Source organism: Pteropus vampyrus, unplaced genomic scaffold (genome assembly GCF_000151845.1).
Source record: "Pteropus vampyrus isolate Shadow unplaced genomic scaffold, Pvam_2.0 Scaffold310, whole genome shotgun sequence".
Classification (NCBI taxonomy): domain Eukaryota; kingdom Metazoa; phylum Chordata; class Mammalia; order Chiroptera; family Pteropodidae; genus Pteropus; species Pteropus vampyrus.
The window spans coordinates 849766-876590 of NW_011889091.1; the positions used below are offsets into that span (position 1 = coordinate 849766).

General features: G+C 33.0%; 1 protein-coding gene across 6 annotated transcripts in view; it reads right to left on the minus strand.

The window, feature by feature from the left end:
* The window catches only part of IPO11 (importin 11), a 169435-nt gene that overhangs the window by 36235 nt on the left and 106375 nt on the right, over positions 1-26825 (minus strand). For 4 of the 6 annotated variants that reach the window (XM_011377348.2, XM_011377351.2, XM_011377349.2 and 1 more), the window contains exons 25-27: positions 26303-26398; positions 25621-25734; positions 20771-20892 (exon numbers count right to left, since the gene is read on the minus strand). In XM_011377348.2, the coding sequence (XP_011375650.1) occupies positions 20771-20892; positions 25621-25734; positions 26303-26398 (332 nt within the window). Of the gene's footprint in view, positions 1-583; positions 1577-3265; positions 3379-20770; positions 20893-25620; positions 25735-26302; positions 26399-26825 lie in introns of those variants that run through there. The other 2 variants (XM_011377352.2, XM_023521638.1) reach the window with 2 other exon arrangements.

Consider the following 26825-nt stretch of genomic DNA (forward strand, 5'->3'; position numbering starts at 1 on the left):
GCTTCAGTCGTACAGAATTTTAGTGCCTGAAAAACAGTATTCTTTCTCTTTTTTCAACTCCTCTGATATGATTTTACATCCATCTCTTACACAGCTGTCCTCACTGAGCTAACTCCTACTTATCCTTCGTGGTCCAGTATCAATGCTGCTTCTCTCATAAAGCTACCTCTTAACTCCACATGTTAGCACTCCAAGTGCAGTACTTACCATCCTGTATAGCAACTTTGTTCCCTCTTCTAGATTTCAAGCTCTACTGAGAACAGGAACTGTGTCTATTCATTATAGTTGTTCACAATTACAACCATAGCACGCAGGCAGTATAACATGAAATTAAAAGCGTGGACTCTGGAGTCAGACCCAAAAAGTGTCACAAGCTGTGAAAATTTGGGAGTTTCTCAAACTCACACTGCCTAGGCTTCCTTACCTGTAAAATGTAGATTACTATCTTATGAGGCTGTTTAAAGATTAAATACGATATATGAAGTATTTAGCAGTGCTCAGTACACAGAAATATTACCTATTATTATTATATAATACAATGCCTATCAAAAAACATTTGATGAATAAATACAGTATTCACAAGTTATTAAAACATTATTTATTAATGCTAAGCTCATAGAATTCATTATATTTCCAAATAAAGTTTATAATTCTATAAGGAGGCTTCAGTTTTATTCATGTCCATGGCGCTGAAGTTTTCTTATAGCCACTATTTAGTTGAATTATAAAGCAGAATGTTCAAAAAGAATGACCTGTGCCTCACTTTCAGGAACAATTTGTTTATGAAGTCGAATCTGCTCCAGACCAGGGCTTTCAAGAGAATTTGAGCGGGTGTTACAAATCGAGGCAGTTACATTATACCCTGCGGACTGATAAAAGCTGTAGTATTCAAGTCTATTTTCCCCTGAGTTTTCTGGTGCCTTTCGTTTTTGTTTAAACTGAATAACTTTGTAGATCAAAAAAACAATTAAAACACAAGCTAAGATGAAAAAAGCTAGTAAAATGTCAAAAGCTTCATTTAACTTTTCAACTTCTTGTGTACAAATTAAAGATGATTTCCCTGACACTGAAGCAGCATCAATTGGTAGAGCGCTGTTTTTTTCCAAGTTCAAGTTAACAGAAGAAGTAAGCTGTATTTTCACAGGTAACACTGCAGTAGTCTCTACTGGATTAACGAAGGTATTCTCTTGAAAATATCTATTAGCAGGTGAAGTATGAATTTGTTCCCAGAAAGTAACACTCTCAGTATTTTCCAAATGTTTCCCATTTGTAGTTACTTTATGCCAGGCCATCATTAACGCAGTGGTCTTGTGATGAATATGAAGAGATTTTATAGCCCAAGCTCTGGATACATTTGTCGAAGATGTAATGCAATTTGTCAAGTCAGTCCATTTAATATAATGCAATGCTCTGCCACGCATGGATGGGGGATTCTGACAATAGATGTTTAGGGTAATGGCTGAAGATGCTAGCCAGTCGCGAAGGCCCAATAGTTTGCAGTTACATTCCCAAGGATTAGAATTTGCCTGAAGGTGAATCAATGAAGACAATGGCTTAAGGACCCTTGGATGTAAGTCTGTAAGATTATTAAATGACAGATTAAAAAATCTTCAAAGATGTTCCCATTTTTTTCAAATGTATCATTATGATATCAATGCTGATTATTCTGTTTCAATCTAACTTAAATTAAATTCTTTAACAAGCTAAATGTGTCAGAATTTAAATTTTCTAAATCTTTACAATTTAAGATCAAATGTTTAAGATTATTAATTCCACTAAACCCATCCCTAGTAACATTTTTAATTCTTGAATTTTTCAGGAGGAGATATTCCAAGTTGACAAGTCTTTTAAATGCAAAGGGCTGTATTAGTTAAATATGATTAGGAGACAAAGAAAGTCTTTTAAGACTCTTAAGTACTTCAAAAGCATTCGATGGTACTTTTGTTAAATTATTACCTTCTAGATACAAACAATCCAGGTTTCCAAGATGTTGAAAGCCTGAGCCTGATATCCTCAAAATTTTATTGTTTGATAAATCAAGTATCTGAAGAGCAATCCTACCAACAAAGGTACCACTCCCAAAAACAGTGAGGCAATTTTTTTGGAGATTTAAGTACTGAACTGAAACTAGGTCATTAAACAGTCCTCTTGGAACAAAAGAGACTTGATTAGACTGTAAATGTAAGTTACAAAGACTGGAAAGCCTTTCAAATATTCCAGGATCCAAGCGCTTCATAAAATTATTATTTAAATATAGAAAATATAGATTCCTCAAATGAACAAAGGCTTTTGGATACATATACACAATGCTAGCATTATCCAAAATAATACTACAAGAGAATGAAGTACTGTTAATTCACTTCTATTTATATGAGATATATTATTTCCAGTCAGATACAAAAAAACTATACTTTCAGGAAAATTCTTAGGAATACTTGAAAGGCCTAAGTTACGGCAGTTAATCTGTCTCCCAGTGCAGAGCTGGCAAAGAGATGAACATCCAAGTAACTCTCTATGGAATAATAATACAAGATAACAGGTAACAAGTAGAAATAGTTGTAGACAAGGCAGAGAAAAATGTAATCCACACATAGCCCTGTTCGTGGTTTTTCTGTTCATATCAATTGGCTATAAAAAGAGAAAGTAAAACTTTAAATCATCAAAAAGTTCTTAAAAGGAAAGTTTTATAATACTCAATATTCTGTGGTCTATTTATTTTATAAGAATCAGCCAATAATACTAAGTATTATAAATCATACTACAGTGAAATAATAAAATGAGTTTGGATATGTTCTAGAATTATTAGCATCTCCAGGCCATTAACCCACTCTTTGACAAAATTATAACTCAAATTTAATGAACTACAAAATAAAATGTTTGCTAAGTTAATTTAAAATATTACAACTGACTATAACAAAAGCACCAAATGATAATGCAGGGTATCCACCCGCCTTTCAGTATAATATGATCCTTTATCAACTTAAAGTCAAATATCAATTAAATAACATTATAATTTACGAAAATACAAATTCATTACAGAACAATTAAACTCCCTTTGAACTACAGTTTTTCACAAACCAAATTATATTTTGGTTCAGCTTAAAGTTCATATTTAAATAAATAGTCTTACCAAGAACAGAAAATTCATATTATTAACGCGGCTGATTCAAATCAAGGTTTTCTTTCTAAATCTGAAGAGCAACATTTCTAAACTCCATTTCTTTCTGTGGCACTGCTGATCTCCACCCCTTCACTTTTTTTTTTTAAGTCACAGTTTGCTCAGGAAGCACCACTCTTCACATTGGTTCCTCCACAGTCAGTATGTAAAACAGAAGTTGCCATGGATACAGGAAACTGAGAGACAGGAAGTAATTTTATCTGTGTTTCAAAAATATTGTTGAAAGGAAATCTCAGGAACTTATTTTTTCAGAATGCAGTTAATTTGAATTTTCCTAAAGCACACACCTAAATAAATATCTCATAATTTTTAAATAAGTATTTTTTTTAAAAAGGAAACCTGTACATTTTAGATATTCAGAATGAACGAACTCTGTATACATCAACAACAGACAATTATTATATTAAGTAGAAAAAGCAAGTTAAAATAAGATGTTAATAGAGCAATATAATTTTGGTGAATTTTTAAATGCCTAAAATATTTACTTGTTTTGAATATGTATTAAGGACTTCAACTTTTATTTTAAAAAAAACTCAGAAAACAAAAAACGAAAAAAAAGGGTAGCAAAAACAACAAGCAATTTAGAATGCTGAGCACAAATGTTACACTATCTTCTTCATTTTTAATTTTTCAAAATAAATTTTGAATATAAAAATTTTTTACTACCAATAATATCTTAATACATTAAGGTATATGCTTTGGGTTATAAAATGATATCAAGTTGTATACCAAATTACTGGGCAAGAAAAGTTGGGAAGAGTCAAAGAGGCCCTTTAATGACATTTTATCGTTTATACATCTAAATTAGTTTTAAATCTTTAAGAATAAAAATGTATCTGTGTATACTGTAATAATTTATGGTAAGGATTTAAAGAGTTATTTAAAAATTGTTTATATTTTATATATATATATATTTTTTTAATCGCCCCCCCCCCACTTCCACCCCCGGTTGCCGTCTCCCCTTAAGAACTGGATCTCTGAAGGCGGGGTGTCTCCCCCCACATGCTTGAGGTGCACACCCAGGGTCTGGCGCACCTGGGGTATGGACCGTGGCTCCACTGAGGCTCGAACCCAAGACCTTCTGTATGTAAAGCAGACGAGCTAACCACTACTCTATGAAACCACCACTATATTATATATTGTTTAGCCATAATTTCCAAAAAAGCTGATTGCTGAGGTTTTCTAATTCTGACTTTTATTAATATTACTAATATCCTAAGAATACACTTAAAATATCAGTGATAATATATAATTGTACACTATAATCCTCTTTTGGTATTAAAACAACTTTACTTCACACCAAGACAATTACTTCAGATAATGATATGAATTATTTCTTTACTTCAGATAATAACTTTACTTCACACCAAGACAATTACTTCAGATAATGATATGAATTATTAGATGTTTTATATAATACCCACACAATTTCTACAACAATAAAAAAAATCAGAGGTACATACTATATAACAGATCTTTTTCAAATTATTATAATTCTCACAACTATCCTTTGTGGCTGGCTATTGTTATTTCTATTTTATGAATAAAGAAATAAAACAAACTACCAAAAAAATAACAGAAAAATGACATGCATTAGGTAAAAATGGAACAGGAGCTAGGTTTCTCAAGTCCGTTTTGTTTCGTATTTTCAAAAACATATAAAGTGGAATGAAGTATGTCTCACAGATTTTTCAAATATGTCAGACAACTTCAAGAGTATGATGGGGTTCAGGGCACACTACTCCCAAAATACAGCACCTTGGCATACTGAATATTTTAAGTTGAAAGAGTTTAAGAAAACAGCAGAAGCAGGGAGGTTTCTCCCTGACCTCCTCCACTTCCAACTACACCCCCCAACCCCTCTATCCTTCTCCCGTGAAAACAGGTTATAGAACCTTTGTGCAAGAGGTGCCCTCCCTATACTGGGAGGAAAGGAGCATCCTTATCCCTAAGACGAAAGGACTTTGAGTGAAATCCAAACAAACAGGCCTCACAAAATTTCCCCCTCTTTACCACATTTAACCTCATACCCTTTGCCCTTTCATATCTTTCCACGACTTTCCACTCTGCATCAAACCTAGCATAAAAACACACAGGTTTAACAATTTCTTGAGGTCTTCATGTCCTTATGAAATCTCTAGTGTCATGTAAAATTTATATTAAATTTGTATGCATTTTTCCTCTTTTCATGTCTTTATTAGTTTAATATCCAGACGCAGCCAGGGACTCTAAGAGAGTCAAGGAAAACTTTTTCCTCCCCTTGAGTTTGGGAAAAGCCCAATACATGGTCCACTGAAATCAAAATAAAATTTAAAGAGGGAAAGTTCCAAGGTAATAAGATAGGAACATTAATTTTGTCCTCTATTCGTATTAGATCCTAGAAGTAAAAATTTTAGAAAATTATGCCAAGGAAGAGTGACAGAATAAAATGAATCGTCCATTATTCAAACCTAAAAGCTGAGCTAAACAAAAGTGACTATAACAAATAATAAATCTAAATAATACATTGTAGTTCTCAGGCTGATATCTAGCAAAATTCCTATAACCACAAAACACAGTTTAGCTTTTCTGTTCATTTAGGAGTTGCTGCTCTTAGACACAAGTGATCACTAATAGAGAAGACCACAGAAGTCAAAACTGCAAAAAATGTTGATGCAGGAATGGAATTCTGAGACTCTTCATCCTACTTGCTATGATCACATCACTAACTAGTGACAGAACTGGCCACTCAAACTTTAGGTTAGAACTCAAAGTTTCTCAATTTCCCACTGTACTTACTGAAAGATACATTCCTCTGTGTTCTAATTAAGTACTGTCATTTCACAGTAATTTGTATTATTTAAGTAGTTTGAAATCTCATGAGCTTCATTAAATCCTGTAACATGTTTAGTAAAATCTTCATATGATCTCCAATGCATAATGATTCTCCCCAGCCTGAATTTTGGCATTTTGATTTTGTTCTGAAATAATACATCAAAATGGTTCCTTATATACCTTTTGTAATTCCTACTAATTTTCATTAGAACTATTTCTGAACACTTCCTTCAGCCTCCTAAATCGGATTCCTCCCTTTTCTTTCCAGGAAACTGACTCACTGTGTTATTTTTCTCTCATTCTGTTTTTATACTGCCTTTTTCTTCAAATAATCTCATGTTTCAGGTATCAACACATATTTATTTTCTTTTCCATTCAGAAATTCTATTACAAATCTGAGAATGCATAAATAAGAGAAAAATATTCTGTTATCATTTTTAAATATACACCATCTTTATTATTTAGATACACAGCATCTATGTATAAACCAATCAAGGTGGGTTTACATATAAAGAATGGTTTAAAGTTACTGATCTTATTTATGATCTTAAAAGTTACTTATGGACTCAAGAATCAAAATTTAAAATGGAGTTTACAATAACAACAGTAACAATACACTAACAACAACACAAAAATACTACTATTTTGCTCAATGTAGGGTAAAATTTTAACAAGAAGCAGTACGTCAATACAGATTGCTATTCAGTTGCAAGGAAAATAAAATAGTAACTACACAGTGGAGAAATCAGAAACCTTGACCAAAATTAGCATCATTAATAAAAAGCAAGTGGCCATCTGCACTACCAGATGTGATATTTCAAAGACACATTACTTATGTAATATTCCAACCAAGAACGCATAACCTGAATCTAATCATGATGAAACATCAGAAGCACCCCAAATGAGGAACACTCTATTCTTCTGAGAGAGAAGGAGGGAGGGATGAGTATAGGGAGGGACGGGGAAAGGGAGAGAAGGATAGAGATAAAGGGACTGTATTCTTCAAAAATGTTAGTCATAAGAGAGAAAAACTCTGGAAATGACATTACAGAATAAAAGAGACTACAAAGGCATGGCAAAGAAATGCAAATGATCCTAGACTGAAGTGTTTAGGGGTAAAAGGCCATGATCTATGCAACTTATATGCAAATGATTCAGAACATAAAGTATCACGTATGTTGTGTGTGTGACATATGTACACACATTGAAAGAATGAGTACGAGAGAATATGAGACAGAAAAAAGACATATGTTAATACTGTCCAAGTTCTCATGCTCATGATTATAGACTAGTAGGGTAGACAAGTCATTTAAAAAGTATCAGACACACCTAAATGTCTTTCAATGGCTGAAAGTGATACATCCATACAATAGAATACTACTCAGTAATAACAACGACAACAAAAAAACATTCTAATGACACGCCCAACAACTTGGATGAATTTAAAAGGCATTATGCTGAATGAGAAAGCTAGTCTCTAAAGAATATATACTACCTGATTTCAATTACCTGTCATTCTCGAAAAGACAAAATTATCGTGAAAAAAGGGGAGGATGTGATTCCCACTGAATAAAATACATATTTGTAGGCACAAAGGCGTTTCCTCAGGTGATAAAACTCTTCTGTATTCTGATTGTGGTGATGTTTGTGCAAATCTACAGGTATTAAAATTTATAGTAATGTATATTCTCAAAAGGCAATTTTACCCTATGTATTTTAATAAATAAGTTTTAAGAATCCTTATATTTTAGAATACAAATGCAAATAATTATGGACAAAAAATAAAATACAAATAAAAAACTACTAGATAAATGTGTTTGTTTTAAAATCATCAGTTATATAAAGGAAGAACAAACAGTGCTTTGAAGGTATTAGAAATCATACCAATTTACAGAATTTGTCAGGATTCTGAGGCACAAAGGATACTCCACAGAGAGGCGAGCCAGCATGGCTGGTGCAGAATGACAGAGAAAGTACAATGAGAAAAGGCTCAAGAGGTAAGCCAAAAGGCAGAGAGAGACCCTGTAGGGCAACTGGAGGGATGTGAACTAGGAGAGGAATAAGATCGTTTTTGCTTTTAAAAAAATTGTTGTCTTCTTTTCTGTGGAACATAGCTTGGAGGAGATTAAATAGATGAGGAGAGAACAATTTAGGAGGCTGACACAGTAGTCCAGGAAGAAGACAGCTTACAGTTAGATGGCGGAAGTGAAAATGGAGAAGATGGATTTGAGATATATTTAGATGCCTAATCAACAGCTTTGGTGATGGATTAAAGGTGGGATGTAAGAGGTAACAGTGTTACGGACAATTTCCAAGTTTCTGATATCAATAATTGGGTGTTCAGAAGTATGCGAGACTAAGAGGAACACTGTGCACTGGTTGTCACATCTGTAACAATTATATATGATTCAATAACATTACTGAAAGCCTACTATATGTCAGGCATTATGCTAGACTACAAGAATACTAAAGATAAACAAAATCTTGGTACCTGATCTCAAGGAGCTCAAGATATCCTGTGAGAGAATAAATGTTCAATTGAGATACTCATTATAACAATATTCTGGCCACGTAGAGTGTTCTGTAAACAAGCACACTATGCTTGGTGTTAAGCAGAAGGGAAAAAATGTGTACAACATTATCTCAACAGCTAGAATTTATTTACTGAGCACATACCACTTCTCCAAGTATTTTACATGTAACAGTTCACTTAATATACAAAACAATCCAACAGTCTAGCCCCATTCTATAGATGAGGAAAGAGAGAGAAAGACAGGTTAAGTGCCTTGCTGAAGGTTACACAGTGAATTTAAGAGCCAAGATTCAAAACTACTCACTGTGGCTCCAGAGAATGGACTCTTAAGCCTTTCACTATATCTCGTCAACATATGGGCTTAATCTCAAAAAAGCCCAGGACGTCAGATACATAAAAATAAAAAGTAGAAGCAGAGCAAGCAATCTAAGATAATGGATATTTGATTCAGTCAAAAAATTCAAAGAGGCAGAAATCACTTTTAGGCAGAGAAACTGGGAAAAGTTTGACAAATGAAAAACTGGGAGAAAAAGAAATGTCAAATGATGGCAAAGATTTCATGAGCCAATAAAACTTGAGCCCTATCACCACCTCAAGTTCTACCATCTTTCTCCAGTTGTCTTTCACTCTATAGCCACTTCTCCAAACATTTTTCCTTGATCCATAATAGATTTACAGGCTCCATCACTGATGAATGTTAGTAAGAGTAGCAAATGCTGCTGTCTGGTTGAACATTCAACAATTATTTTAAACATTTAACAACTGACAAATACAAACTGGGGGTCAATTCTATACAACTACTTTGTTAAAAGTAGTCAATAAATGCTTCTTCCTGAGCTGAAATACCTGCCAAATTCTGAAAGGTGAAATGGAGGCAACAACAATAATGGCAAGATAATGAACACTGAGCAAGTGCTTGCATCCATGCATAAGCAGTACGCGAATTAGCTGTAAGAGATAGTATGTTTCCTCAAACGTTGGCACTAGTCACATTTGAACAGACCGAATGGGGAAAAGCCTCAGTAAAGTCTAAGTTGGTACCTTCACAAAATTGGTCAAAATGATTGACGGTAGTAACATTAATAGTAGTAGTAGTGTTAACTGATAGTAGTAGTAAAGACTGATAGAGTAACAACCATTTATTGAATAATCAGATGCATTCATCACTTTAATAGGCATTATATGCATATTCTCCAATTTATTCTAACAGCCCATGGGTGCCAGGAGGTATCACTTCTCACTTGAAACAGGAAATGGGCCCCAAGAGGGAAAACGGGTCTAACGACATACCAATAGTAGGCAAGGGTATGCCCCCCAAAGCCAAATGGAGCTTTCCTCCCTATCACAGTGTGCCTTTTTCCCTCTGAGACTCCTGAAGAGAGTGAAAGCAAAAGCTCAAGGAAAAGAATCCAAAAAGTAAGATACTCCTCAAGCTATAAAGGTCTATTATCTACATAGGAACAATCGAGAAGTACAAAGGATTTATGATTTCACTTCTGACTACTATTCTTACGTTTTTATCTCCTTGTTGATGCTAGCCACTCTAGAACAAGTATTTTTCTTTATGGCTTCAGCCACTTTGAGGGCCTAGACTCAAAATATCTTATTCTCGTTCAGAAACTTCTCTTAGTTTCATTCTAAAACAGTTTGAGATCTTGAAACTCCAAAATACTCTTATTTGATCACAGATTTGCTTTCCTGGGTTAAATGTTTCAAAAGAAGCTTAATGCCATACAATGGTTGGTGATCAGTTAAGAGTACCCAGTGTCTATAAAATGACTGCCACATTATGAAAAGTTTGTCAGAAGCCTTTATATAATTTGTAGACGTGGCAATGGTCCAAGATGTAAGGAAGGCACTGAGAGTGTAGTCCCAAATTCACAAGCATTCAGGAATTTTCCTAAGGAGTTAGGACAGGAGATGGAAGACACAAATAGTTGTTGTTCTAAGAAGCCAGGGTGCAGTGAACAATAATCTGTCCTAAAGGTGAGGAAGTGGGATGTAAACTCAGTGCACAGCACGGTGCCCCAGCACATACTAGGAACTTTAAAAATATTGCTGAATGTTTGTTGTATCAGTATCACAGGCTTAGAAGTAGGAGAGGAAAGTTATGTGCATTTTAGTTCTGCTTTATGTTTCAAGGGTAAAGTTAATTTGTATTGGAAATGAAAACCAAAATGGACTATTGCCACTCGAATTCTAAGGTGAGAGGGTAGAAATACTTCAAAAGTGCAGAACCTTTGGTTGGGGGGAAACAGTAGGTTTTCAAAGGACTGCCAGAGGAACAAACTGATATTCAGCTTTAAAAGAAAAAAGTTTAAACTATACAAATGTCTAACCAATGTACTGAATACTTGAAACTAGTGAAAACAAGTTTACAAACGATTATAATCATTCAATAAAAAAAAATCACCAAGCCCAGGAATTAATAATTTACCTCTTTTTTTCATAGAACTTTTCACTGCTTTGCAGTGAACATTTAGTTATGGCACCAACTGTTCATTGTACTAAACCACCTTGTCTACACCCGCCAGCTTCTGTTAGATTAAAGCAAACGAAATTCAGTTTATGAATATTAACCAGTTCAAAAGTAGGCCTCTATTCAATTTATGCCAGGGGAAAAAAACCCAGCTTGTAAATTCACAATAAGAAGCAAAGGATACATATGAGTAACTTAGTCAAAAAATAAAAACATTAAAAGCTGCATTATAGAGACTTTTTCCTCAGTTGAAATAAAATTATCAGAACCAATAATAACTACAAATTGCATTACATACAAAGGTAAACATTCATAATCCAAAAATCATTCTTTTCAAAGTCTAAGGATGTCTATCCCATTTGTAAACCATATATTCAAAAGGAAGATGGGGAAGAGAACCTCAATAGCTGAGGCCCTGAAACTTCAAAGTACTCTTCTATTTTCTTTACATAACAATAAAAGAAAGGGCATCATTATTCAATGTACTCTGTGAGGGCTGCTCATTTTATAGTCAACTCTAGCAAAATAAAATTTCTAAAGAAATTTGCTCTTGACAACACACTGCCTCTTCTCACAAATCACTATATAATCAGATAATACAAACTAGGTTGGAAATCAGTTCAAGCTCAATCTTGAGGGGGATAAAAAAGAGAAGTAATAAGAGCAACCACCACAAAACGAAAACCCCACACTGTAAGTTCCACGAGGGCAAGGAATGCATCTATTTTGCTTCCCATAGTAATCTCATCGTCTAGCACTCCACAGTATTTGATGGAAAATGGGAGGGAATGACCATTCAGCTAAGGAGTAAACAATAAGTGTGCCTTCTGCCACTCTGATTCTGTATGTAGTACACTACAGGGCACACTGAAATAGCTCAGCCAAGTCTTGATTATCATGTTTGTCAACTGCACACAAGAAGTAGAAGACAAAATGTTTTCTATCAGACCTCTCCCACTGGCTTCTCCTGTCTGGACTGTAGAAACACACTAGACTTTGATACACATATGTAGTTTTTCAGTGGCAACTGTTACTCACAATTCCCAGGACAACTTTAGTTGGTAACTTGAATTCCAATACCAGTTCAATCTACTAACAGAAACCCATTTATAAAATCAGGCCTACACGAAAGATTAAAATCATGATCATATCAATAGATGCAGAAAAAGCATTTAAAAAAATCCATCACCCATGATAAAAACTCTCAGCAAAGTAGGAATAGAGGGAACATACCTCAAAATAATAAAGGCCATATATGACAAACCTATAGCTACCATCATACTCAATGAGGAAAACCTAAGGCATTTTCTTTAAGATCAGGAATAAGACAAGGATGTCCATTTTTACCACTTTTATTCAACATAGTATTGGAAGTCCTACCTATAGCCATCAAACAAGGAAGAGAAATAAAAGCCATCCAAATTGGAAAGGAAGAAGTAAAACTGTCGTTATTTGCAGATGACATGATACTATAGAGAGAGAACCTTAAGATTCCACCAAAAAACCTGTTAGAACTGATAAATGAATTCAGTAAAGTAGCAGGATACAAAATTAACATTCACTAATGATGAACTATCAGAAAGAGAAATTAAGAAAACAATTCTATTTACAGTTACATCAAAAACAATAAAACACCTAGGAATCAATTTAACCAAGGAGGTAAAAGATCTGTACTCAGAAAATTATGTCATTGAAAAAAGAAACTGAAGATATAAATAAATGGAAGCATATACCGTGATCATGGAAAATAAGAATTAACATAATTAAAATTTCCACGCTACTCAAAGCAATCTATAGATTTAACGCAATCCCTATCAAAATACCAATGGCATTTTTCAGAGAACTATAACAAATAATCCAAAAATCTATATGGAACCAGTCAAGGCAATCTTGAGAAAGAAGAACGAAGTTTGAGGTTATCACACTACCTAATATCAAACTATATACTACAAGCTTATAGTAATCAAAACAGCATAGTACTGGCATAGAGATAGACACAGAGAGCAATGGAGGAGAATAGAGAGCCCATAAATAAATCCATACCTATACGCTCATTTAATCTATGACAAAAGAGGCAGGACTATATGATGGGGTAAAGCCAGTCTCCAATAAATAGTTTTGGAAAACTGGACAGATAAATACAAAAAAAAGAAACTGGACTTTTTATAGCATATACAAGAATAAACTCAAAATAGATTAAAGACTTAAATGTAAGATCCAAAATCATAAAATTCCTATAAGAAAACAAAGGCAGTAAACTCTGACATTGTCCTTAGTAATATTTTTTCTGATATATCTCCTTGGTCAAGGGAAACAAAAGAAAAAATAAACAAATGGGACTACAACAAAATAAAAAGTTTTGCACAGCAAAGGAAACCATCAATAAAACAAAAAGACAATCTATGAATGGAAGAAGATATCTGCCTATAATACATCTGATAAGGGGTAAATATCCAAAATTTATAAAGAACTCATAAACATAACAACAAAAAACAAACAATCCAACTGGGCAGAAGACCTGGTATTTCTCCAAAGAGGACATATGGATAGCCAATAGACATGAAAAGAAGCTCAAGGTCACTAATCATCAGAGAAATGCAAATTAAAACCACAATGAGATATTACCTCACACCTGTCAGAATGACTATCATAAATAAATCAAAAACGACAAGTACTGGTGAGGATGTGAAGAAAAGGGAACCCTTGTACACCGTCAGTGGGATTGAGAATTGGTACAGCCACTATGGAAAATAGTCTGGAGGTTCCTCAAAAAATTAAAAATGGATATACCTTTTGACCTAGCAATTGCACTTTTAGGTATTTATCCAAAGAAAACCAAAATACTAATTCAAAAAGACTTATGCACCCCTATGATCACTGCACTATTTATAACAGTCAAGATATAAAAGCAACCTAAGTGCCCATCAATAGACAACTGGATAAAGAAGTTGTCAATGAAATATTACTCAGGCACAAAAAAATAAAATCTTACCCTTTGCAATGAGATGGATGGTCCTAGAGGATATTATGCTAAGTGAAATAAAACAAAGACAAACACCATATGATTTTATTTATATGTGGAATCAAAGGAACAAAGTAAATGAACGAACGAAAAAGAAAATCAGACCTATACAATGTATGGGAATCTGTTATTTGAAATTATCCATTGTTCTAATTCACTCCATCAGAACAAGTAAGTCATGATGGAGACTTTGATTAATCACTTAGAAACAATTAGTCTTGAAGTCTCTCATCTTTTTTTTTAATTATGAGAGATGATAAGTATAAACAAATATGTCTACTAATGACTTTCACTTCAAAATTAACCATCATTATAATGGAAATAATAAATGATGCAAAAAGGTTTTCAGCATTTACTGAATGCCTTGGGAACTTCTTTAATTATACACTATTTGTATAGTCTGTATATATCGTATTTTTTTAATTGTAGCACTGCAGAACTCTATAAATCATTTATTATGCATTACAGTAAACTGACTTCCCAAGCATTAGAATAAAAATTTAATTCCAAATCCCACAATCTCATATCACCTCTTCCCTAAATTTATAAAAATATATTTAATGCTCAAATGACTAACTTAAATTTAAATGATACATCCTTTCAAAGCAATATGTTTAAATTCATTCCATACTTTTTTGGGAAAGGTTATTAACAAAATTTATATTTAAAATGAATTTAATAAACAGATTAAAAGTATGACTAAAGTAGCCCCATTCAAAGAATTCCTAATTTGCAACAATATTATAAATCACAGTATATATAAAAACTCCCCTCTTTAGTGCTGTTAAATGCAAATATATTTTTGCAATGTGCTAATATGGCAATACTGAAGAATGATCTATTTACTTCAAGTAGCACTCTAAAGAGTGACCAAAAATTACGCTATATTTCTTACCAAGACTGACAAATTGAGAAGTCGAATTAGCTCAATTTTTCAGGCATAAACATTCTTTAGAAGTTCTGAAAAATTTTATCTGGTTGGGAGGAAAAAAATGGCTCACTGACTATTACAGTAAAAATATTTATTAAGTTCATGCAATTCTTCATTCAGTAAAGTTATTGCGCACCTATTCTGTGTTAGGCATGGTGCTAACAAGAGATAGTTAATACTCAGTGTATTAATTATGCCTTTTTATTTTCTGTATGCTGATGTTTTAACAGATGGGACCACGTAGACCCTGGAAAGATTGCTCCTCTTAGGGCCAGACAATTCTCAGAGATAGTAACATTGGCCTGTGAGCATATAAGTCATATGCAAACCAGCTGATCCGGAGCCCATACCCCAACTACCTCCTTTATCGGCCTTTTATATTCCAGGCCACTATCTCCATTCCTTAATCACTTTAGGGCCAGGTACCAAACAATTTGTGATATCCATCTACCGAGAGCCTGCTGAAATTATCTAAACTAGTCAATCCTTAGGCTGCTAACCCTGGCTTTCACAATCCTTCCCATGGAAACCACAATAAAGGCTCGTGTCCATACTTTCCCTTCACTCACTCTAGCTCATCAGCCCAGGTGTTTCTCTTGTGGGACTCTGCATGTTCCCTCTTCTTGGAAATTGTGAATAATGAACTGTCAATGGTACTTGTCCCCTGATCTGCTAACCTCACAATATCTGAAAAATAATAAAAACTACATTTTAAAGCATTCAAAACCTACTCACATTCAGTAATATTTACATTCAGTAATATTTATTAAACAAATAAATGAATAAGGAAAAAATGAATATGGACATCAAAAAAGCAAACACTAAATCAAAAATTAAAAACCTGAATCCTAGCATTTTCAATATGCAACAGGCTGGGCAACAACAAAATGGATTTGCTTATTCTGTATCTGCAGACAAGCATGCGCTAACACGTTAGATTTTTCCCAAGACATCTGCCCAAGTTCAAGCCCTTTTAAAACACAGATCAAATGCCAAGTGCAAAGCTTCTGTTGTCAGAAAGTACCAAATCTTTATCCTTAAGCTCTACTAGCATGTGTATGTAATACTTGCTTTGTACTTCTGAAATACTATATCATCTACTGTCCCTTCAAGTTTAACAACTCTTCTGTATACTTCCAAAATTAGAACTATGCATTTCTCAAGGGCAATGTCCATGCCTCATAGTGCTCTGTAGCTACACAATACTTACTTAGTACAGTTTTTTATACGTAGCAGATTTTCAATAGGTATTTTAATGCGATAACATACAATTCTAACAAAATTCACCAATCACATACAAAAACCGATATAATTGTGGTTACACTAACACAAATGCCTCTGCTGTCTCTCATTACCTATACAACCATTGCAATTACCTTTGTAAAATCACTATGGACAGCTTCCAAGATTCAGTCAACCAAATACATCAATAGGGAAAATATTAAAATCGGTAAGAGGAAAAAATACAATAAGGAGTAGGTAAAGTATTTCTATGATTTTCTTAAGAGCCTATATCACTGCACCATATTTTATCCATAGGGAAATTTGAGTTATTTCTAATTCAAACAAATAAACTCGGCTGATTACAACCATTATAAAGGTAAAAATAAAGATGTTTATCAAGGAAAAAAAAACCCCAAAGACACTAGTGATTACTGGGATCTCCTGACTCCAATTTTTTTCCCTCCAGTTCTTATTTGACAATCCAAAGTAACTGCAAAAAAACTACATTTATAGTAAAATCACTCTAAGTAGAGAGTAAAAGCATCCAAAGAAAGGTCCACGGAAATCTAAAAGTAACCATTTCCTTGAAGACAATGGCCTAAATCTGTGGGTCCTTTCTGAATATCAACAAAGTGAAATTTTCTCTTCTGTCTCTGCCACCAAACCTCTCTGTTTCTCTTCCTCTCTATCACTGAAAATGGGGCAGAGGAAGGTGGAGATACATGGGTCTAAAATGTTTGGGATCCAGAATTTGCAAAGCTGACTTTTGGTAGTGTACCATTACAGAATTTCTTTTGGCTTTTCCAGATAGCAATATGCAATATTCTTTAAAAATAATACTCTTAAATGGAAATTTTAAACAAAACAGTCACTAGAGAAAAACAACTGTCTGTGTCTATGCACAAATTGACTTAACTGACAAATTCAGCTAGAATAAGAGGCTGATACCATACCAGAAATTCAATTCCCACAGAACAATAGATTACTTACTACCTTCATAACTGCTGAATCCCAGGAAAGTAACTCTATTTGTCAGTGTATGTACAGAATATTTCAGTGTCTCTATGAAAATGATATTGACATATGGAAGAATCGGTCTGATAATGAAAAACGGTGCCAGGTATTAATTTAAAAATAAGCTTCCTTTGGCAGAATACATCAATTTTTTCACACTTAAAACATAAAATGTATTTTTTATACAGTATGAAATGTGATCTAGCAATACCAACTGTAGCAGCTATTGTAGCAGCAATAAAAGCAAGTAATACCTATTGAGTTCTTAACATGAATTATATAAAAGCAACTAACATTATATAAAAGAAACTAACATCCACTGAAGTCTTAGTTCAAATTACTTTCACAATAATCCTACAAAAGAGATATTAAACTCATTTTAAAGTTGAAGAAACAGATGTATAACTTGCCCAGAATCACAGTTAAAAAGTAACAGAACTTGGGTAGTAAAATTCTTAAAACACTAAAGTATATATTTACTGATGATATTCAGGGGTTCCCAAATCAGCAAACAGTAATCAATCAAGTAATCAATCAGCCTTTGTGTCAAGTAAGCTTCCCAAAGGTGAAAAATGGTATAGGAGAACCAGTTAAAAGATGTTTCTACACAATACAATACTACTTCACACACACTAGCATGGCTATAATAAAAAAGAAATAATACGAGTATTGGCAAGGACATGGAGAAATGTATAGAGGAGACACAAGCAAATTCATGTATCATTAAGTTGGTAATAGTGCACAATACTAAAAAAGACCATCGAGCAGAAGGTAACATTCTTTAGAAGATATATAGTTAACACACATTGCTTTTAATGAATTAATGAACAAGTATACTCCATATACTTGAAAATGTACCGATTTAAAATGAATGCATGCATACACAGAGACTAAAGCTTTTAGAACTTTGTACTATAGTGGGTAGGTGGGTGGGTGGGTGGGTAGATGGGTGAGTGGATGGATGGAGAGAGGGAGAGAGAAAAAGAAAGGGATGAAATAAAAACAGCTAACTTCATCTATCCAGACAGTTTGACTACATATGTAAATTCACTACAATACTCTCATCAGAAAAATATTAGTATCCCCTTTTTAAAAAACAAGAAAATTTAGGTACGAGAAAGTTAAGTTAGTTGGCCATGGTCATTTGCAAGTGACTAGTGGCACTGGGATTTGAATGTGGTTCTAAAGTCTATAGTTTTTACCAAATTTCTAGACCAGAAGTAGTAGATTAGAGTAAAAGAGAGTTTAACAGTTTCCTCAATGGTCATTCTTTACAGGAGTGATTGTAAACCGGAGGTGGAAGGTTCTATTGGCATGTCTAATAGGTAGAGGCTGGGGATGCTGTTAAATATCCTATAATGCACAGGACAGCCCTATAACAAATAATCATCTGGCCCCAAATATCACTAGTACTGTGGTTGAGAAATCCTGCTTTAGAACAGTGTATTACTGCATTTGAAAATCCATTACAATAAAAGAAGAAAGTAACATTTCCCAATTTAGCCTGATTAAAAAAGTCATTACCACCATTATCCTCCAGACCTGCTTATTTCAGGCAAGGGAAATGTTATACTGCAAAGCTTAGAAGAAACACAGGAATAGCAAATTACTATTACATGGGAGATTAACCAGGAAATATCACTGAAAATGTGGAAGAGGGGAAAATTCCCAAGCTCCAACAACTACATAGTTGTTAGCAGAAGAGAGATTACAACAGGAAATGATAAAACTGCTGACTTAAATGTCAACATTACCTCCTCCTAGAGCATGTGAATATATGTCATGGGTAATGACTATGTGGCATACTTCTAGAACAATTAAGTTTTCTTTTTTTTTGTTTTTCAGATCATTATATTTTCTGTATCTACCAATGTTTCTTTAGTCAGTAATCCATTAGGAACATCTTAGAGTTTAATAAAATTTTGTTACCGCATTATTTAAAACTTTCTTGGTACCCTTAGAATGACTTGAAATCATTACTGTCCAATAAATTTTCCAATACTTCGTCTTACAAACAAAAATTAGATATGACCTTCCTATCATAAAGCTATTTCTTCACAACCTTTAAATATGAAATTTTAATGTTTGAGACATAAAATTAAATATTGAAGCAAATAGTATTCTCATAAAAATGTAAACAAATATGTTTAGATAATTAGATCACTTTCTATACTTCTTAACCTGTACCATTTCTAGTTTACCCTCAACAATCTCAGTACTCTATAGAGATAGAACTCTAACATGCTTTGTTAACTTTAATATTTTTTCCCACTGATTTATTCAAGAAATGTTAACAGTGTTGACTATTGCGGAAGACAAGATTCTTTAACATTTCCATTTTAACGGCCTAAAAAATTCTCAAGCCACTGGTTTTCCACCAAGAGAAAGGGAAACAGCAATAAATTAAAATAAAGGTAGCTTGAATTTGGTTTTGAAAAATAAATAAGATGCTACTCAATTTCACAGTGAGTAAATATGTTGGTTTTATGTAAGTTCACCTGAGAAGCAACATCACCTGGCAGTTAAAAGAGCAAGCCCTGGCTTCGAGCTGCTCATTTTCAAATTTGCCCTATGACATGCCACATGCCATACTCTAGGCAAGCTACTTAACATTTTTAAGCTATTTCTTTTCTCTACAAAAAGAGAACAATCATGCCTACGCCTTGGGACTGAGTTACAAATTAAACGAGATATAAATGCAAAAGCACTTAGTAAAATATAAAACATGTAATAAGTGCTCAGTAATATTAACTACTATTATGGTCTGAGGACAAAATAATTACCTATGTTCATAATCCAAATTACCAGACTTGAATAAGACAAAAATTTTTAAAGGGCTTCTAAAGCTAAGATTTATTTTACTAATTTATCACTAGAATGCATATGCTCTAAAAAGTCCCTAAGATATAAAGATCTAATATATTATCATTATTCTTCTTACACAGTGTCATCTTAAGTCCTACTTTTATGCCTTTAAAATTAAAATTACTCCCAAGAAAGGCAGATAAAAGACAGGGATAAAAACAAAAACAGATCTTCTTCCCTGAATTTCTAAATCAAAGCATTTCATATTTGCTTTATGGAAATGAGAATTTTAACAATGTCTGCCAAGTATAATATAATGACTTCATCTATATATGGAGAAAAAAGACAAGTTGCAAGCTTCTTTATACATAATGCAAAATAGATAAAAAATTATGTAACATACTTAATTACCAGGAGGATAATATATGAAGTGCTACTGACATTGAAATATTACATATTTAATGTATCTACATAAAAAGAGGACCTAAAGTAAATCTAATAAAATCTGATTATTTAAAATATAGAAATGCAGAGAAAAATGAAATAAATTGGTAAAATGAATATGACCATTAAACTGCAGTGCCCACCACTCCCATTCACATATTTTTAGATCTAGACTAATACTTGCTACATCATTATCTACCATAACAAAATTAGAGTACATACACATTAAACGACACTGCCAACAACACATAGCAATACCAAATTGCCAAACAGTGCTAATATTTTGATGCTTTAAAGAAACAAATTTTAAGGAAACATTTCCTCACCTATTATCAGATGGCAGAAGAGAAAGCAAAGCCAAAGCTGAAAGTTTTCTTCTTTCAGGCTGGGTAATATTGTCCATGCGATCAACCCACATTTCAATCATATTTCCCAAAAGCTGGTCCATCTGAAAAAAAAAGACCAAGAGGCATCTCATAATAGTTGAAATGCTATGTACTTATGGATAAGTACTGCTAAAGGCTAAAATCTCATAAGGTGGTTAAAGATCAATTCCAGCAAACCACAGAATTGGAATACAAGAATTTGGAGCAAGCTTTGAGCTGGAAAAAAATAATTTGAGCAAACCAGAAATCGACTCTAATTAATCTTGAGAGCCAATTAATTCTGAAAACAAAGCAAACTTGTTCGACTCAACTAGGTCGAACAACTGGACACGACACTGAGGTGTTCAGTTGTTTGATCAAATACTAGTCTAGATTTTGCTATACAAGTCTTTTGTGGATGTGATTACCATTTACAATGAGCTGACTGTAAGTAAAGGAGATTACCCTAGATAATGTGGGTTGGACTTCATTTAATCAATTCAAAGTCTTAAGAGTAAAAACTATTTCACAGAAAAGAAGAAATCTTGCCTCAAGTCTATCCATCAGTAGATGATTAGATAAAGAAGATGTGGTACATACAAACAATGGAATATTACTCAGCCATAAAAAAGAATGAAATCTTGCCATTTGCAATAATACAGATGAACCTAGAGTATTATTTTAAGTGAAAAGTTGGACAAATACCATACAATGTCACTTATATGTGGAATCTAAAAAACAAAACAAACAAAATAAAACAAAAAAAAAATGCACTGATACAGAGAACTGCTAGTTGTCAGAGAGGAAAAGGGTGGAGACTTGGGCAGGAAAGGAAAGGGGACTGATTAAAAAGTACAAACTTCCAGTTATAAAATAAGTCACAGGAATATAATGTACAGCACAGAAAATAGAGCCATTAACATTATAATAACTGTATAGTGACAGATGTTTATTAGACTTATTGTGATCACTTTATAAGATATATACGTGGTGAATCACTATGTTGTACACCTGGAACTAATATAAACACAGAAATCCTGCCTGAGTTTTCAGCCTGCCATGCAAAATTAGAACTTGCCAGTCCCTACAATCATGTGAGTCAATTCCTTAAACTCCCCTGTGCTTGCATGCACCTGTGTACACACACATATTCTCTTTCATTATCCACACACACAGTTTCACTTTCATTCTTTCTGTTTTGACATACACACTTGCACAATTGGTTCTATTTTTCTGGAGAACCCTTACTGATAGTTAAAATCTATAAAGCAAGACATGACCCAGTATACTGATCATGTAGATTGAAAGTGGATCTCAAGGTCTGCTTATAAACACTTGCCCATTTCTAGAACCTTTTATAAAATGCACCTAATATAAAAATATCTACCTCATTGATTTGGTAACATAAAATCAACCTTAAGTTCTCACACTTTTCTACTTTTGTGCTTCTACATTTTTTCCAAAAAACGCTTCCACAAGTTTTTTAAAATAATAAAGTCAAGAAAACACTTATTAGTTCAAAACAATCATTTATACTTGAGTTCTACAAACTGTGCTGCATCCTAAGAGGCCACAGTGAACTCACGGAATATTTAAAATTGAGAGAAACAAAGAAATCTGTCTGATACTGCCAAGAACTCCTAGCTCAAGACATTCTCAGTTTTAACATTATATTCCTTTCAATGACTTCTTATCTTTGCAAAGTACTACAACAAAATCAAATAGAATAGAAAATGACAGTAGAGGTGTCTAATCTGATTCCAAGGTTTGAGAATTTGGGGTAGTACCCAATAGATATATGTATTCCCTTAGTCGATAATTGTGGTTATTTTATTTAAAAATGAAATAAAAATATTACTCTTAACTTTTAGATTTTGTGTGTTTATTTCAATAGCTATTAAGTTATTAGGACATAAATACATATGAAGTTGTTTGGACCTAACTGCTTAATAAAAGGAACTATGTTTCTTTTGGCCTACGAACACTTTGAAAATATTACTAACACATTAAGGGCACCATGAACAAAGACAGTTTGGTAATTTCTGATTTATATCATGGTGTCTTCAATTCATATTTAATTGGAAATAAATGGTACAAATGCTCTACAGATTTACTGCAATTAATACTAGTAAGCAAGATTTAAAAAACAGATTATAACCATTATAAAAGCAAATATTGAGTTATCTTTAAAATGTAATTATACAGCTGAAGCTACGGTAATATATCTGGTTGAAATGAAGAGGCAATCAGTAAAGATAGATATCTCTATAGTCTAATTTTACAATTATTTCCTTTATTATAAAAATATTTAACAGCACATAACAGTGAATTTGTGGGGACTTTAATTAAACAAACAATTAGAATATGAGGGGTCAGCAACCTTTTCCTATAAAGGGCCAGAGAGTAAATATTTAAGGCTTTGTGTGTTATCTGGTCTTAGTTGCAACTATTCAACTCCCAAAATCTGTCATAAACAATATGTAAACAATGGGCACGGATGTGTTTCAATATAAAATTTCATATAACTTTCACATGTCATAAAATGTTACTATTATTTATTTTTTCAAACATTAAAAAATTTTAAAAACTGTTCTTAACTCATAGACTTTACAAAACAAGTAGCGGGCTGGGTCTGACCCATTGGTCATATTCTGTTGACCCTGGGAATATATAAGCAGGGCCAGAGCTAGGATGGAACAAACATCCCTGATAAATGTATAGTTTCCAGTTATACAAACATCTGAAAAAGATCTAACTGAAGTTTAGAGAATTGGGGCAAAATTACCCAGAGTTGTTTAAGGTAGAATCAAAAAAGATTAGGAATCAACTAAAGCAAAGTGAGAGCTTGAGAAGGAGTGTTCTAGGTAAAAGGAAAAGCCTGTATGCAAGGACTCTGAAACAGGAGGGAGAAAGGTCTTTCCACGAAATCGAAAAATGTTCTGAGCAGTGAATGGCTGGATCATGGAGTGCTAAACGGAGGCTAAGAGGTAAAGCGAAAGGATAAAGAACCAGATTATGGTAGGCCTTTGCAGGCAAAACTACATTAGAGAGTTTGGACTTATTCCTAAATCTAAAAGAAAGACACTGAAGAGATATGAAACAAGGAAATGATAAAATCATATGTATATATTAGAAAACTCAACTTGGTTGCTTTGAAGTAAAGTCGATAAGATAGCAAAAATAGATATACATAAGGAATAGTATTCAGCCTTAAAAAAAGAAGGAAACTCTGACATAGTGTTCTTAACATGGCTGCAACTTCAATACATTATGCTAAGTGATATAAGTAGTCACAAAAAAATAAATACTTTATGATTCCACTTATCTCAGGTACTTAGACTAGTCAAAATCAGACAGAAAGCAGAATGGCAGTTACCAGGGGCTGGGGGAAGGGGAGAATGGGAGTTATTATTTAATGGATAGAGAGGTTCAAGTTTTACAAGAGTGAATTATGAAGATGAATGGTGGTGATGATTGTATAACATTATGAATACATTTAATACCATTGTTTTGTACACTGAAAATGGTTAAGAGGGTAAATTTTGTTATGTGTATTTTATCACACTAAAAAAAATTGGAAAAACTTTTGATATAGTTGACAGCTTTTCTTTCTCTTCCTACAGCATGTTAGACATATCTCTATCATAGTACTTACAATAGTAATATAATATATAATATTAATAATATAATTAAAATTGCCTGTTTAAGTACTCCCTCCTTTAAAAGAGTACTATAAGCACATCAAAGCGAGTGTTTCCAGTGTAGTGGAGAAGTGCCTGTTCTAGAATAAATAGGAGGCGGCTAAACGTGGTCTGTATACCAACTCCATCATTCACTAACTGTGCAAACTTGAGCAAGTCACTAAAGCTCTCTAAGCTACAGATTTCTCATGTGTGAGACAGAAATAAAAATAATTTCATTGGGTTGTTGTGAGGATTTAAAGTAACACATGAAATGTATGTTATTGTTAAATGTATTGTTATTAAAATCATTCAACAAATTTTACCAAACTCAACTGAATAAACTCTTAACTGTTTAACATTATCCCATCACAGTTAAATTTAATAAAGCTAAAAAAAGATTTCTCCTATCCATCAAAACAAAGGCTAGGATCTCTCATTAGATTAGTTTAATTCTAGAAAAACTACATGCATTCTAAAATTTGTACTTTGTTACTCTGGATTTCCTTGAGGCCGAAATAGTTATATTTATTTCAGCACACAAACTAAAAGATTTAACAAAATGCCTCCATTCTAGAGATATCAGTGAGGTACGTTCCTCCTTCCATATTTAATAAATCTTAACAGACCAATGACTTAAAACATAAAAACCATTATTTTAATATAATGTATATAGTCCCAAGTAACCAACTCACTAAAGAACCTATTCCATACTTATTCTGGTGACTGGTTTTAGTTACAGTGTTTTTATAATAAGCCTTTGGGGAAAAAAGTCATTTCCTACAATCGTGATAATGGAAACTCATTGCATAGCATTAAGAAAAAGTTAAAGAGATGAAACACAAACAATATATAATAATATGTAAAAATCCCAGTTTCATTTTATGTATGCTTATGGCTAAGCAGAATAAAACTGAATATTTTGAGAGAGAAAAGAATATAAGTTTCAACTGCCATTCATATTCTTTTTTCTATCTTCTCCCAAATTATAGGTACAACGTAAGTTATTAAAGATTTAAAATATAAAAGTTTAAATACTGTAAGACTTTTATAATATCATTATTTCACCAAATTATTACCAATCTTTATCTGGATAAAGACCTCCTTCAATTTAAGTAAACAGATTCTTACCTCCTGATTAAATTTATGTGCCATCTCAGTAAGAAGTGAAGAAAAGAAACTAGTGTTTTGCAGCAGGACTCGACCCATAACTCCAAGATATGTTGACATCACTACAGGATACCTCTATACAATTAAAATACAGCACATGGAAAACTATGTTAAGGTACAAGTATAAACAATTATAAACAATCACTGAAAGAGTAACAATCAACAGGGATATGAAATAGCAATATTCTCTTTCACATTGCTTCTATAATATAGACCAGAGAAAAAATATTTACCAATAGCATATTTATATATTTATATTATTTTAAATGCTCCTAACATACATAGTTACATGGGTCTACTAGAACAAAACTGGTGTTTTCACATATTCAGTATGTAACAAAATCAGCACTATTTTTTTTTCCCATTCCTCTGCTTCAAATCTTTGTGAATGAATATATATGCATATGAATGAAAGAGATGATATAGCAAAGGAAATATATACTTTCCTATGAAGACCACTAAAAATACAAAGCTGTGTGACTACCTGAAATTAACTTAATTTGAAATAATCAAATACTCTTTAAAGCTTTCCTTTCATATCTAACAATGAAGAACATATAATTTTCCAATGAAGAAGTAAAAAAAATTAAAACTAGAACCCTATAGTCCAATGCTGTCCTTAGAAACTTAAGAAAAATCTTACCTCCCCTTCTATAATACCTCTGAAAACACAGGGTAGAATTGGTTGAAACATTTGTGCGCCTAATACTGGGTTTACTTTAAGGGCATTTTCCACAACCTAAAAACCAGAACAACACATTGGCAATACTTAATAATGTAAGTCATTGCTTCATGCATAACAAAGGTAAGAAAACAATGTATTAAATAACACACACCAAATCTGAGATACAAATGAGTACATGAGGTATTATTCCAGATTCTTGGCCTAGACACACTTTTATAAGATAATCCATTAAAAACTTCAATTTGATACAAAGTATATAACGTTTAGACATAGCTATACACCTTACACAGAACTATAATTAATCATATTCTGATAACAAAGGTATCATGTTGTTAATGTAATTCTTATGTTTGCATTTTAAACAACACAAAATATTGCACTAATAGAGACAGCAAAAGATATTTCAGAAGTATTGGTTTTTAATAGTGAAAAGGAAAGTTAGTAACAGCAACTAATTTTACACAAAATAAATCTACATTTA